At 48.3% G+C, this 15,422-nt stretch overlaps 1 protein-coding gene across 3 annotated transcripts in view; it reads right to left on the reverse strand.

Moving 5' to 3' along the window:
• LOC135238235 (forkhead box protein J3-like) overlaps positions 1–15,422 on the reverse strand; it is a 65,678-nt gene that overhangs the window by 10,989 nt on the left and 39,267 nt on the right. For all 3 annotated transcript variants that reach the window (XM_064305998.1, XM_064305996.1, XM_064305997.1), the window contains exons 3-5: positions 9,565–9,639; positions 7,907–7,990; positions 2,100–2,201 (exon numbers count right to left, since the gene is read on the reverse strand). In XM_064305998.1, coding sequence (XP_064162068.1) covers positions 2,100–2,201; positions 7,907–7,990; positions 9,565–9,639 — 261 coding nt within the window. The remainder of the gene's footprint in view (positions 1–2,099; positions 2,202–7,906; positions 7,991–9,564; positions 9,640–15,422) is intronic.

Consider the following 15,422-nt stretch of genomic DNA (forward strand, 5'->3'; position numbering starts at 1 on the left):
TGTTCACCACATTCAGATAATTTCCGGTACTTTCTACCACAGAAAGAAACCAACACTGATTCAGGCATTTGAATCAGTGTACACCCCCCTTAGCTGCTGGGTCTGCAGTGCATGCTGGGTAGGGGACCATGTTGTTGGCCAGTTCCACAAAAATAGTTTTTTTTCAGTTTATTTGTATTTAACTAGGTAGATCAAGTGAGAACTCAATTCTTGGGGAATCAAAGTGGGTAGGGAATGCAATGGACTTAGCAGCCAATCAGATATAGAGGGCATGATTAGGTGGCCAGATGTGGAGTGATGTTTCTCCTTTCTTTGGGGGAGGTCGGGTTGGCAAGGACACTGGGGTTAACATTCCTACTCTTTGTGAAGAATGTGCCACCGGATCTTTAATGGCCGCAGAGATCCAGACACAAGCGGCTCTCTCCCTCCGCGCGGAGCATGAATGACTCAGCGGGAATGTGACACAGCTTCTTGGGAATGTGGTACTGAGCGGCCGTGAGTCATCCGCTTTCCCAGGGACTGAGCCACAGGCCGCGGGAGTCGCGCCTGTGCTGTCAGTGTTTACTGTGGGCGGGGCTCTGAGGGAGCGGAAAGCGCACACTGCAGGCATGCGCATCAACAGGATTCAATTAAACAGAAACACGCACACGAGCGTACGCGCTCACACGTGCACGCACAGACACACGCACACACACACACACACACACATGCACACACGTGCACGCACAGACACACGCGCACACACACACACACACACACACACACATGCACGCACACAGATGGAGACAGACAGACAAGCACAGTTGTTTTATGTGCTGTAATGAGTTGGAACGTGCCAACACACAAATATTTGTAAGTGTTGCTCTTTGACATGTTTTTATTGATTGTGCTACCTCTTGGCCAGGGCTTCCTTGCAAAGGAGATTATTTATCTCAGCTGGACTTTCCTGGTGAAATAAAGGCTAAATACAGTCTCCCCCGCCCCCACGCACAAATGGACTTGGCCCATCTCTAGATTTACAGGTGTAATCTTTGGCACAAAGGTTTAACCACGAATGTGTTGACAGCACTGCCCTGCAGTAGAAGTGCATTTTGTCGCCTCAAGGGTAAATCCACCCCAACGTAAGGGACGGGGAGATCTTCTTACATAAGAAACATCGGCTCATCCGTCGCCAGGTTAATGGCTTTCCGCTGAACACGCTTACATATGCCACGCTGTACGTATGTGACAACACGTTCTATTTCTGATGGACATGACACATATACACCCCCATCCCACCCATCTCCTGTCTGCTAGAACAAGGGCACGGGGCGCATGGGGCAGCACCCCCAAAACAGCCCTGTCAGGGGGAAGATTTAAAGAGATCCCATGAATGCCTAACCAGTCATGCAAGGGCTAAGCATTCATGGACCACCAGTCTGGAAAGGTGCCAACACCAGCCTTGAAACCTCTGGTTTTTTCTGAGCGGGAAAATGTACTGTTGACATGGCTAAAATAAACTGACACAGGCCTAGATAAAGTCACCCTTGGCTGTTGACTGATAACAAAACGCAAGTGTTTATTTTTCTTCATAGCTTGGCAAGATCACCAAAACATCTTCATTTACAAGTCAGTGCGAATGGCGATCGCTGACTGAATCCAGGCCATTGCAAATGGTACTAGAATGCAACAGATTCAGTAAAAACGACAGAGCCCCCCTTCACCTCTTCTGCAGGTCTGATCCCCAGGTGTGGGGAAGCTGGGACGGCCATGAAGGCAAGCCTGTCTAACGGCGTTAGGTGTGCCGCAGAAACACGCTGGGTGTGGAGCTCATCGCTGACTTCCCATCCTGACCACTGTTAACAGCTGACTGTCGCAAGCCATTTAAAAGTCTTCTTAAGAGCTGCTTAGTGCAGGCTGAGATAAAATAAATACATTTCACCAGACAGTGAGACCCATCAGTCATGAAAACAGAAATCTGCCAAGAAGAGACCAGAACGGGTTGTGGATGGGAAAGCTACAGAGATGTGAGCATGCTAAGTGAGCATGCTCTATTTTGTGTGTGTGTGTGTGTGCGAGTGTGTGCGCGTTTTGTTCTGCTCCTGGTGCATTCTGGGTACCTTGTTTGTCACAGTGTTGATTGCCAGCGTGGGAGAGGCACTTCCAGGGATGATGCAGTCCATTCCCCGCGAGTCTGAGTCCCTGATGTATGGAGGGGAGGCCTGGGGAGACACAGACAGGAATCACTTCCAGGTCAGTGTCAAAAAGGAGGAAGTCCTACAGAGGAAGCTCTGATCCACCAACACACTTCCTCTTATCCACACTTAAAAGGGCACCTTTTAAACACATTTCATTCTCCCTTGGTCTAAATATGGTACAGAAATACACAAAGACCTGCAGGAAATGCTTTCATTCATAAATAAGCCAATATTCACCTTTATTTAGGTCATAATAAAAGTAATGCAGTGCTTTATTTAGTTCATATTAAAGTAATATGGAGGGGGAAATGGAGAATACGAGTGTGCCTGGAGCAGAGAGATAACTCCACTGCCCCTCTCCCACACTGTTCCCTGTAAGAGGGCTGCATTCATTAACCAGGGTTTTAATTCAGCCGCGCAGAAAAGGGAGATCTCCCAAAGTCTGGCTTTTTCATGTAAATAAATAAGTCTGGTGATGGGGGGCAGAGAAAAAAAGGGAGAGAAAGAGAAAAGGAGAGAAAACTGGAGGAAGGAGAGAGGGAAAGAGACATAAAGGAGGACGTGGGTACTCTCAGCACAGAGGGTATACAGAATTAATTGCCTGTGATCTGTAAGCTCCATGGAAGTCTATCGAAAGAATAAAGGTCCCATTCATCCTAAATTACAGACCCATAAAACCGTATGACAGGATGCATCGCAGGTGTTGCCAAATATCAATAAAGCAATGCAAGAACTGCCTCAGAGACACTGAAAATGAGCTAATTCCAGACCTGGGTCGAATATGTATTTGTTTTGGATTCAAATACTTTTCTGTGCTCTATTGATCTTGCCTGGTGTAACAGAGTCTGCCAATATGACCAGAAGGCGAGGTTTGCACTTTTAGAGAGTATTTCATTGGTTCCAATAGACACCAGACAAGATCAGTAATGCGTACGAAAGTATTTGAATCAAAAACAAATACGTATTTGACCCAGGTCTGACTAATTCCATCCCCGGATCAGTTTGCTGTAGACCTCAACCCAACACCACTTGGCGCAGAATCCTGAGATCAATTTAAGAACAATGATTTTTACAGAATGGAAAACACCTCTCTTGTGAGCTGCAGCACCTGGAGATGGACTCTGACTATAAGCTGATGGCCAAGGCAAGCACCTGCAGTCATCGGCACGGAGCGCAAAGCCTGAAACCCCAAGCTGCCGTCCGTGGGATGGTGCGCTAACGCTAAGACGCTAATCTCCAGTAAGCAGTGTGGATGGGCGCTGTAACGCATCTGGCGGCTGGATCAAAGGCCCCCTGTGATGGCCTGACGCAACCCTGCTCGTTAAGGTGAAAGCGGGCGCTGGACGTGCACACAGCCCCCAGGACGGCTCCTGCAGGACGGCCTGTACATGATGCAAGGAGCCCGCGAGCGTAAGCAATACTGCCGTCCTGCGCAGAGCTATGCCTCCAACACTGACACTGAGCCGCTCGCTCCCTCTAACACTGAGCCGCTCCCTCTAACACTGACACTGAGCCGCTCCCTCTAACACTGAGCTGCTCGCTCCCTCTACCACTGACACTGAGCCGCTCCCTCTAACACTGACACTGAGCCGCTCCCTCTAACACTGACACAGAGCCGCTCCCTCTAACACGGACACAGAGCCGCTCCCTCTAACACTGACACTGAGCCGCTCCCTCCCTCTAACACTGACACTGAGCCGCTCCCTCTAACACTGACACAGAGCCGCTCCCTCTAACACTGACACAGAGCCGCTCCCTCTAACACTGACACTGAGCCGCTCCTCCCTCTAACACTGACACTGAGCCGCTCCCTCTAACACTCACACTGAGCCGCTCCCCCTAACACGACACTGAGCCGCTCCCTCTAACACTGACACTGAGCCGCTCCTCCCTCTAACACTGACACGAGCCGCTCCCTCTAACACTGACACAGAGCGCTCACTCCTCTAACACTGACACAGAGCCGCTCCCTCTAACACTGACACTGAGCCGCTCCCTCTAACACTGACACTGAGCCGCTCCCTCTAACACTGACACTGAGCCGCTCCCTCTAACACTGACACTGAGCCGCTCCCTCTAACACTGACACAGAGCCGCTCCCTCTAACACTGACACAGACCCGCTCACTCCCTCTAACACTCACACTGAGCCGCTCCCTCTAACACTGACACTGAGCCGCTCCCTCTAACACTGACACTGAGCCGCTCGCTCCCTCTAACACTGACACAGAGCCGCTCCCTCTAACACTGACACAGAGCCGCTCCCTCTAACACTGACACAGAGCCGCTCCCTCTAACACTGACACTGAGCCGCTCGCTCCCTCTAACACTGACACTGAGCCGCTCCCTCTAACACTGACACTGAGCCGCTCGCTCCCTCTAACACTGACACAGAGCCGCTCCCTCTAACACTGACACGAGCCGCTCCTCTAACACTGACACAGAGCCGCTCGCTCCCTCTAACACAGACACTGAGCCGCTCCCTCTAACACTGACACTGAGCCGCTCCCTCTAACACAGACACTGAGCCGCTCCCTCTAACACTGACACTGAGCCGCTCCCTCTAACACTGACACAGAGCCGCTCGCTCCCTCTAACACTGACACTGAGCCGCTCCTCTAACACTGACACGAGCTCCTCCCTCTAACACTGACACAGAGCCGCTGCTCCCTCTAACACTGACCGACCCCTCTACACTGACACTGAGCGCTCCCTAACACACTGAGCTGCTCCCTCTAACACCGACACTGAGCTGCTCCCTCTAACACTGACACTGAGCTGCTCACTCCCTCTAACACTGACACTGAGCCGCTCGCTCCCTCTAACACTGACACTGAGCCGCTCCCTCTAACACTGACACTGAGCCCTCCTCACACAGAGCCACTCCCTCTAACACTGACACAGAGCCGCTCCCTCTAACACTCACATTGAGCCGCTCCCTCTAACACTGACACTGAGCCTCTCCCTCTAACACTGACACTGAGCCGCTCCCTCTAACACTCACACTGAGCCGCTCCCTCTAACACTCACACTGAGCCGCTCCCTCTAACACTCACACTGAGCCGCTCGCTCCCTCTAACACTGACACGAGCCGCTCCCTCTAACACTGACACAGAGCGCTCCTCTAACACTGACACTGAGCGCTCGCTCCCTCTAACACTGACACTGAGCCGCTCCCTCTAACACTGACACTGAGCCGCTCTCCTCTAACACTGACACTGAGCCGCTCGCTCCCTCTAACACTGACACTGAGCCGCTCCCTCTAACACTGACACAGAGCCGCTCCCTCTAACACAGACACTGAGCCGCTCGCTCCCTCTAACACTGACACTGAGCCGCTCCCTCTAACACTGACACTGAGCCGCTCCCTCTAACACTGACACAGAGCCGCTCCCTCTAACACTGACACAGAGCCGCTCCCTCTAACACTGACACTGAGCCGCTCCCTCTAACACTGACACGAGCCGCTCCCTCTAACACTGACACAGAGCTGCTCCCTCTAACACTGACACAGAGCCACTCCCTCTAACACTGACACAGAGCCTCTCCCTCTAACACTGACACAGAGCTGCTCCCTCCCTCTAACACTGACACTGAGCCGCTCCCTCTAACACTGACACAGAGCCGCTCCCTCTAACACTGACACAGAGCCGCTCCCTCTAACACTGACACAGAGCCACTCCCTCTAACACTGACACAGAGCCTCTCCCTCTAACACTGACAAACACAGCGGATCAAGAACATGACAGAAACTCCAGCAAAACAGTAAATATCCATCAAGGAGATAAACGGTAAAAATATGAGCGAAGCATGGAAAAGTATGTATGTGTGCGTCTGTGTGTACCCCTCTACACTTGTGTGCATGAGACTGCAAGTGTGCGCGTATGTGTGTGTGTGCATGTGTTTATGTGTGCATGTGTTTATAAGTATGTGTGTGTGTGTGTGTGTGTGTGTGTGTGTGTGCATGTGTGTATGTGTGTGCGTGTGTGTGTATGAGTGTGTGTGTGTATGAGTGCGCGTGTGTGTGCATGCCTGCGTGTCTGCACTGTCCAAAATGATCCGTAAGAGTAACATGCTTATATCACACTGAAGTGGACATAAAACCTAATGGTGACAAGCAAGAGTCAATAAAATGGCCATTAGCTTGCATCATAGCATCAAGCTCGTAAAGCATATAATGCTCTGTAAAAGGCACTGGGCCTTCACAGGTGTACTTCAATATTATGGCTACATTACGTAAGAGGATCCTGAACAGAAATGCAAAGATGTGAGATGTTTACTGCAGTCCACACGAGCTGAAGATAATTAAAGAAGCTCCTGCTGGATGTAACCGTGGCAGAATGCTGCATTAATGGATGTTTGCAATAAAAATCTCTGCACAACCCAATGCGCGTAATGACTGCAAGGGGCAGAGTTTATCATCAATAATCCACACTGCTTCAGGCTGACCTCGGTCTCTCCACAAGCCATTTCTCCAGTAGCCGCAGGGAAGCCAGAGGGGTGCCCGCTGTGTGTGTGTGTGTGTGTGTGCGTGTGCGCATTAAATCACGCAAAGTTGGATTACGGTGACAGGAGTGTGGAGATCGAATAATGAATGATTAACACCAAAAAATGAATTCAGTAAACACTGAATTTCAGACTCTCTTGCAAGTACGAATCAGAATTTTTTCACTCAATTTTTAAAAATAATTTGGTGCATTCATTTCTTTTACAGTCACTGTCTACAGACATAGCCCTTCTTTCTTTTTTATGTACATTAAGAGAGATTTGACTATGACAGAAGGACCAGGAGCAAGTTTATGTTATGGCAAAGACGCCCTTAAATAAACAAAGATCCACACTGGTAAATCACCACACAACAGTGCAACAGCAGCAGTATATAATTTTAGCCCATCGCTTGAAGCAAGGTCAGAAGAGAGGGAGAGCCTGTAAGAATTTGCAATCAGAGAGCGGTAAACAGCAGTTACAGTAAACAGAATGTCTGTTCTGCTATTGTTGAAGGGTGTCGCTGCCCCCCCCTCTCCTATTCTGGAAGCGCCTATTGAACTGTGCTCACTTTACCAGTGCTACGGGTACCTATTTAGGCAGCTGAATCGACAAAGCTGATTGGCCCCCAGCAGCAGGCTCCCGGCCACAGCAAATGGCAAAGCCTAGACTCACATGGGAGATTCTATAAAGGTGGTAGTGTACTTCATAAGAAGGCTAAATTTAACCATTATTGACACGCCAGTGGGGGGGCGCGAATTCAGATTTGTGATAACCACGGGAAATATGGATGTGACGATGTTTGCCGCTATAAACACAAAACAACAATGGCTGTGATAAGGGAACAGAAACATTGATAAATAAACGTTTGTCTATTCCAAGTGATTTCAAATGACAATGATTTCAAAATCACTTCATTTATCAGTGTAAAAAAAGATGGTATGTCCGTCCGCTCAATCAGTTGAGGAGACGGGATGCAGCCAACGCAGCCACCCATGTAGTATTTTAGACCGATTGTAGGCAATCTCCACATTGACGTCGGTGTGAGAAAACTTCGGCTGGTTTGGCCAGCAGGGACGCGCTCAACGCGGTGGTCGAAAGTCAATGCGGAGTTCTGTTTTCTCCACAAACGCGCCATTTTACGTCATTTAGCAGGACCGAGCCGAAGTTCCTTCCCACAGTGAGTACACAGCCACCTACAGGCTGGTCTCCACTCGGGTGTGGGAAGCGGTTTGAGGCCCTCACCTGTTCCTCCGACCGCGGCCTCTTCTTGGGTCTGCTGGGCAGAGCGTCCTCCTTTGGGTTTGTGTCGATCGCCCAGTAGGACCCCTGGAACCGGGAGAGACCAGACATCAGCAGGGCATAACATAACATACACGGCCTGCATGGAAGCACACGCACACAAACACACACACAGTCACACACACAAAGACATTAAAGAGCCAATAAATAAATCACTCCCCCCCCCCCCTACCAAATACACACACTCACTCATGCACACTGCCAGTCAGTCACGCACTACTAGACCAACATCGAAGAAGGGCTCAAGAGGCTAACGGACGTGAAGGTCTTTTCTGAAGGACATGAAATTAATGGTTTCCAGAGCTGTTCCTCAGGCAAGTGAGTTTTGGCAAGGTGGAACATCTTCATGAGAAAGGAGATACCCTTTGGTGGTAGTGTGGTCAAAATGCCATCAGGTGCTTGGTACCGTCAGTGATGTCAGAACGAGCAGGAGAGAAACCTTCCAGTGTCTCCACAGGTAGGAGAGAGAGGAGAATCATCCCACGCCAGTGGTAGGCCTGCTTCATACTGGCCCTGTTTGTGGAGCCGATTCCGCTCGGAAATGTATTCTGTATTTTGTAGAGCAGTTCCCAGGAGTTTTAATATCAGAAGACTAAGGAATTTTTTTTTTGCATTCAGCCCCATATTTAGGCTCCAGTGGCGTATGGAGTCTCGCAGACAGTTTATCAGTCTGCATTTGAGGGTCTGCAGCAGGAGTCTTTGTCCGTGCGTCCGTCTGTAGGAGCCATCTGTGTCCGTTCACCTGTAGATTCAGTCTCTCTCTGAATGGTAGAGCAGCACTGTTCTCGAACCTCAACCTCACGGGGACCCAGACAGAGTCCAGAATTCCACCGCATCTGCAGTCTACTGATATTAGTGTGGTTCTGAGGGGACGGAGACAGCTCCGTCGCGGACGAAGACAGCTCCGTCGCGGACGAAGACAGCTCCGCGCACCGGCTTCTCAGAAGGACTGACAGAGTCTCCGCACCTGGGGCTCCAATGTGTGGTTCAAACGCTGTTTGAAATTGCCCTGTGGTAAAGGACGCGCAATGTGCATCCACAAGCGTGGTTCTCGCGCTATGCTACTGATTCAAGCGCTCTTCAAGACCTTTCAAGGTCTCTTTCCCACAAATTCAAGGACCCAATAAAGCTATACAGTATGAAAGTGTGGCAAACCACCAGTAAAGCAAAATAAAAATGGTTGGAATATCCCCGAATCAGCCTTAGACCTCACTCAAAAGCTCACTTTCAATAGAATGTAGATTCTGATCCAAGACTAGTTCATAAGAACAAAATGTAACTGTAACTGTGGATATGAAGCTTGCCGGGATGAATACCAAAATCTCTCCACAAAAAAGTCCAGCGCTTTGAAGTGCCAATGTCAAAATTGGGTAATTTGAGTGCTTGAATGTATTTTTCAAAATTGAAGGCCTCTAAAAGATTCTCAAGAAGATAGCTGGACCTCTGTATACGTAGCTGTGCAAGTTTCCATGGTTTAATATATTTATGTGGTTTCACCATGTAACCATTGCCTTTGGGCACTCAGATTATTTAACTGCCATTATTCGTCTCCTCTTTGAGGAGAAAATGCCGTGTAGCATAAGCAAAGGAGAAAAGCTCACCTTTCCAGGGTCGTCTTTAGAGCGAGGTACTTTAAGGAAACACTTGTTCAGGGACAGATTGTGTCGAATCGAATTCTGTAGAAAGAGGGAGAGCAAACAACGAACGTTAATGATGTCAGCAAACTGTTTTCAGTGGGAAAATAAAACTTTCCATACCCTGAATGTTGCAAAGTAAAGCTTAAAACTTTTGTCACAGATCCTGCTCTGAAACCTCAGGGCTCATACTCTATACGAGTGCATATAAAACTTCTAACAAACTCATAGAATAGGATGCTTTCTAATATTCATAGTGGCAGAAATAATGAATACATACAAGAAAGATCAAAGGCTAAGAATGTTCCCCCTAAAGCTTTAATATGTCACAGGTTTGTGACTGCATCTTGTGTAAATCAAAAATAACCATATCCTTAAGGGTGCAGAAAAAGGCACAAAAAAAGTCAAGAGCAATAAACTACATCTCAAAAACAACCGGCACGAGAAATTAGAAAATGTCTCCATGCCAATTTTTAAAAGCTTAAAATAGAAAACAGAGGGACATGCCAAAAATTGGTCCGATTTCACACACACAATCGAGCTTCAAAGGCCCGACCAGCCTGTGCAGCCCACAGACGCTTGTGAGTCATAGAGGGGTCAGTGGAAAAGAGAGCACCCATACAGATCAGGGACAGAAAGGCTACAGGCTTGTCTGTCAACATCCATAGCCACGCCCATGGGGAAAGCCAACGCCAGTCGACGCCGACAGCGACCCGGGCGGAATGCTAGACGCGACACGCCGACAAGCAAAACAAGAGTACGGCGCACCGTTACACGTGTTCCCAAATGTTCCGAGGCGTAACGGGAGATAAGGCGCTGAGCGCACCCACCCCTGCATTCCTGGCGCGCGAGTCACAGATGTTTTCTGGTTGGCCAGGGTGGGCTCCCTCACCCACGCACTGCGGCGGCTACACCGAGCTCAGAGAGGCGCTCAACCTGAAGTCGCGGCGCTAGTTTATGGGGTAAGTTAAATACGTGGTGAGGACCACTCACACATTAGCAGTGCGCTGAAAAAAGGCACAAAGGCTGCTCTGTTCTAAGGGGCGATAGACCGGCGTTTTGTAGTCATTCGTTTTCTTTCTCAGGCTCATTTATGCCTCCGTTTAAATGCGCCTCCAACAGACCGCACAGATCCGGACCGTCTCCCCTGCCTCTGTGAAAATGTCACACTAAACGCTCAAATTCCTCCTCTCCAGCTCTGTCCACATGCCCGGAATTCAAACGGGGAATCTGAACAAGTCAAGGAATTTTTCCAAGTCATTTCCTATATCAGCGCCCCATTGATCACAAGACCCATTAACCTGATATTTTCCTCTGGAAAATGGAACCGTTTGCTTATTTGTAATTAGACAGTATTCATTTCCTATCCCTCTTGGAGAAATTTAACTGGTGTGTCATGTTATGTCATGCCATATCAATAGAACAGTTACACCAATGTTTACTGCACAGATATTGCACATAATCAAGAGTGAAAATACTACTTTGTCATTTAAAAATAGGCTGACTGTATTCCTCTCTCTTGAAGAACATAAAACCAGAGAAAGGATGCCATTGCAATTATATTTTTAATTTGTGTACATAAGAAAAACACGGCATCCAAAGCGGAACAAATCTCAGCAGCCACCCTAACATTTTTAGCGGGACCCAAACAGAGATTTCTGTACCCATATCCTGACTGAGTATGCCCAAATAGAGCCCATTTGCTTACGGTGATCACTGTGCCAGTGTGTTAGTGTGTCACAGCACAGACACGACACTGCCGAAGACAGACCACTCCGTGGGGAAGGCAGAGGATGGACATCTGACACTATGGGGGAGGAGGGGGGGCAGTGGCCTGATTATCTTGGGCTGGGGGGACCAGGGAGCCGTTTCTTCCTGCATAGGCTGAATCGCTCGCAGGCATGCAGACAAACAGTAAAACGAACCGTTTTGCCATTTACTGCAGACACAACAGGACCCCTGCTCACACCTTCACTGTAACTCACTCATTCAAAAACTGCAGGGCTCCCGGTCAAATTGAATCCATGTTCTGTAAATATTCCAACAAATCTGATACTCAGGCCGTCTCATGGAAGCGATGACTGCATCTCATTTTCACACCACAACCTGTATCCGCCCCAGTGCCCACTCAACCGGCTGACTCCCCACCCACCTCCTGCCAGCTCCCATACCTCCTCTCCGCTTATCCCCCTCTCTCATCCTCACAGCCTGTGTGTGCTCAGGTCATTCAGTCCTCACTTGCCGGACCCACAGCTGGCGGGCTGGTGGACTCCACAGTGAGGAGGAGCAGCTCCCGAACTGAGAGGCCGTAGCAGCGCTTCAACCGATCGATACGTAATTGACCGCGTGCATTTTCACAGTTGGAGCGTCCCGAAGCTCGGAACAGAGGAGGTATTCAAAAGGGAGTCAGGGAAACCAGAAAAACCTGCACCCATTAGAGGGAAAAGTGAAAAAAGAAGCCCCGATCTCAGAAAAAAACACCGTTCAAGAGACACTCCTGGAAAACGGTGGCTAAGAAAACAAACAGAAGAACAGAAACAAGTAAAGGCCTGTAAATGGGAATATCCATCAGGTGATAAAATAAAGCCAGAGAAGTGCATTGTGGGGCTCAGGGATAACCATCATTAGGGAAACGGTGGGCTCCTCATACGCCGCCCCGGACTGCAGGCTTCAGCACTGAACCGCATTACAGACTTAATAAATCACAATAAATCAAACGCAACACCAGTTTACCCAGCAAAGTTTATTTTTCCCCTCATTAGTTCCTCCTTAAAAGGAACTTCTTTTTTTCTCCCGCTCTCTCTTCGCTAGACTCGCTCGTGGCCTGATGGGAATTCCATGCGCCTTCTGGAAACTGGAAAACATTCACTTCCACCTGTAGCGCGCTGCTGAAAATCTGTAGCGAAATTAAGACTTAAGAGTTTTTCTTCAGGAAAACACAGCGGCCCTTCTTAGGAAAGCGGAAAAGATCTCCGTTTTGGTGAGCACCTCAAGCGGACAAACTCGCACAACACTGTTCTGTGCATCGGCGCTAATTAGCCGCTCCCGAGAGGTAAGAAATGTCAGGTGAGTGAGCCTGCGGAGCAAAGGAGAGACAGAGGTCAGCCCTGCGGTTATTCTCCCATACTGCTTTGCTGCAAACGCATCCTGCGGCCCTGGAGAGTTACCGTTTTATAATCCTGTAAAAATCTTTCTGATTCTTCGGATGCCATTCTGTCCCTGAAGAGCGGAACCACTGAGCTGTGGAAAGCAAGCAGCATATCGGATCCCAGTCCGGAACAAAGACAATCTGTCAGTGGGCCCGGTTCCCTTGCTCACGGGCAATTAAAGGGTCATATATTTACCACAGAGAGCCGAAAACCACAAGGCTTTCAAACCTAACGTTTGGTAACTTTGAGCTAATGCGGTCAACGTAAAATAAGATATTGAGAAAATTAGCTTGACGGCAGGAAAGTGTGCTAAGCTCCACTGCAAAACAATCAAAGTCATTTTGACAAAAAGCTCTGAGGGTCAACTGCTGCTTGGTTGAGTTTGGAGTATCTACAGGTTTTTTTTCATCATTTCTGGGAAACATTCAGTTATGAAATTCTTCAGTGAAACCCTAACACTTGTTGGATTTTCATTTTTAAAAAATACAGTTTTTCTGTAGAAATAATAAATGGACACAAGGCATAAAGTGCATTTTAGTAAGTGGGCGTCATTACTTTAGGCTGCTGGGAGTTTCCGTGGGAGAAAGAAGATAGGCTACACGCTCTTTTGAAGCAAACCGGATGACAGAACATCATTAAAAATGGAACTACAACAGAATACCATAAAAAAAGTGCTTCTTATTAAACTGTGCTCTGCAAAACGCAAGGAAAAGATACGGCTCCAAAAGTATTGCTGTGGCCACCTAATATCTTTTAATATGAAAGGACAGACAAATATGTATTTCTAATAAAGTGAACAGTTTGCTGCTGCAGCACAATAAAAGCCAAGGTGAAAGCACAGGAACTCCTCCAGCCTCTAATTAACCAAAGCAAAACAAGGGAGCCGTGGACGATTTTATGAATCTCTGATGAAGATATTCCATAATATGTGTGAAGTATTGTGGTAATTAAACTTTACAGCCCTTTCTGCAAAATGAGATGAGGCCTCGGGGAAACGGTTAATTCCGTTCTTAAATTAAACTCGTACTTCTTTCGACCGCGTAATACGCAATAAATAAATAAATAGCCGTTATCAACGCGCTAAAATAAGTTAATAAGGTAACGCCTGCTTTGAGCGATAGCGGGGATCCCCAAAGCCTGTCGCGCGCGGTATGGGTCTGATTTTAGGCCGTGGTAACCGCCCTTCTGCTCCACTGATATTGTTAGTGAAATCCTGCACATCATACGCCTGCTTTGAAAGTAGCCGAGCACCTACAGGCAAAACGCATTCCGTTTTTAAAAAAATCATTCTCATAAAGCAAACGAGTAAAACAGACAATAAAAATAAAACAAGGCCATTAAAGGAATGTGCAGGTGAGGGGAGAAACCCAGAGTGGCTAATAAAAAATAAAAAAAAAACCTTACTGTGAGTATATTAAGTGAAAGGTAAAGAATATATTTTGGAACGAAGCAGGATGAAGATTTTATTCAGCTACGGAGGGAGTATCGGAAGAGACGTAGAGCTCCGTGAGAAATAAGAAGCCTGACTGACGTGTTAATGAAGCGGCTAGGTGGTCTAGCGGAAATCCAGTGCAATTTTGTACATACTGTTGTGTTCTGTAGCGTTTTGCATTAGTACATGTAAAACGTGTATTGTCACAGTGTTTTCCTGACCAGGGATTTACTCTTCTTTTAAAGTATTAGCATGCAAAAACCTGTCGTCTTTTGCTGTACCATGTTTTTGTTTGCTTAGTAGCGGAGTGATGTGGGGATGCAAACGACTCGGGAACTTCTCCCGACAGGCAGTGCGTTTTTGCGAAAGAACATGAAATGGGGAAACTCCTGTTAACAGGCTGCTAGTGTTTTTCTTGACTGCCAGTGCTTTTGGACTGGTAGTAAAGCTTTTTAAAAGTATGAACTAGATGGATTACCTTGACAGAACGGGGGATTAAAAAAAGCCATTCAAGGTTACAGTTGTGGATGCACCCTACACCATTTGGACTTTAATTTAAAGGACTGTCTAGTCGGATGGCAATTTCTCCCTTCAATGAATGGTTTAGGAAAATACCTTGCACAACCCTCATTCCTTTGATGAAATATGCCTGATAAATAAGATGCAGATATGTACCAAAGAATGGTTTGGCTCATAGTTAATGAACTGTGCTGGCTAGAAGATCAAAAGGTTACTTTGATGTATACAAATACAACAATGATTCACCACCAAGCCACAGGAAAACAGCAGGCAATCCCCGATCCAAAAGGCTGATGATACGCTGCTAAATGAACTCTCTCTCCATGTCCCTTTCGGCTCCTTTCCACTGCCCCAACGTTTCCCCTTTCACCTATTCATCCGTCCGGCTCATCCAGTCCCCTTCTCTCTCCTCGTTTCTGCCTCTCGCCCGTCTCCCCCCCGCCGCCCCACCCCCCCCCCACCTCTCCTCCCCGGTCCTGTCCATTCCCCCCCCACTTGTCACTACCTCTTCTGGCCCTGACCCCATCTGCTCCCTCTCACTCCCGCTCTCCTGTGGTGGTGTCCCGTCCCTGTCCATCCCCCGCCTGCTCCCTCTCACTCCCGCTCTCCTGTGGTGGTGTCCTGTCCCTGTCCATCCCCCGCCTGCTCCCTCTCACTCCCGCTCTCCTGTGGTGGTGTCCCGTCCCTGTCCATCCCCCGCCTGCTCTCTCTCGCTCCCGCTCTCC

This window comes from Anguilla rostrata, chromosome 13, assembly GCF_018555375.3.
Source record: "Anguilla rostrata isolate EN2019 chromosome 13, ASM1855537v3, whole genome shotgun sequence".
Taxonomy (NCBI): Eukaryota; Metazoa; Chordata; class Actinopteri; order Anguilliformes; family Anguillidae; genus Anguilla; species Anguilla rostrata.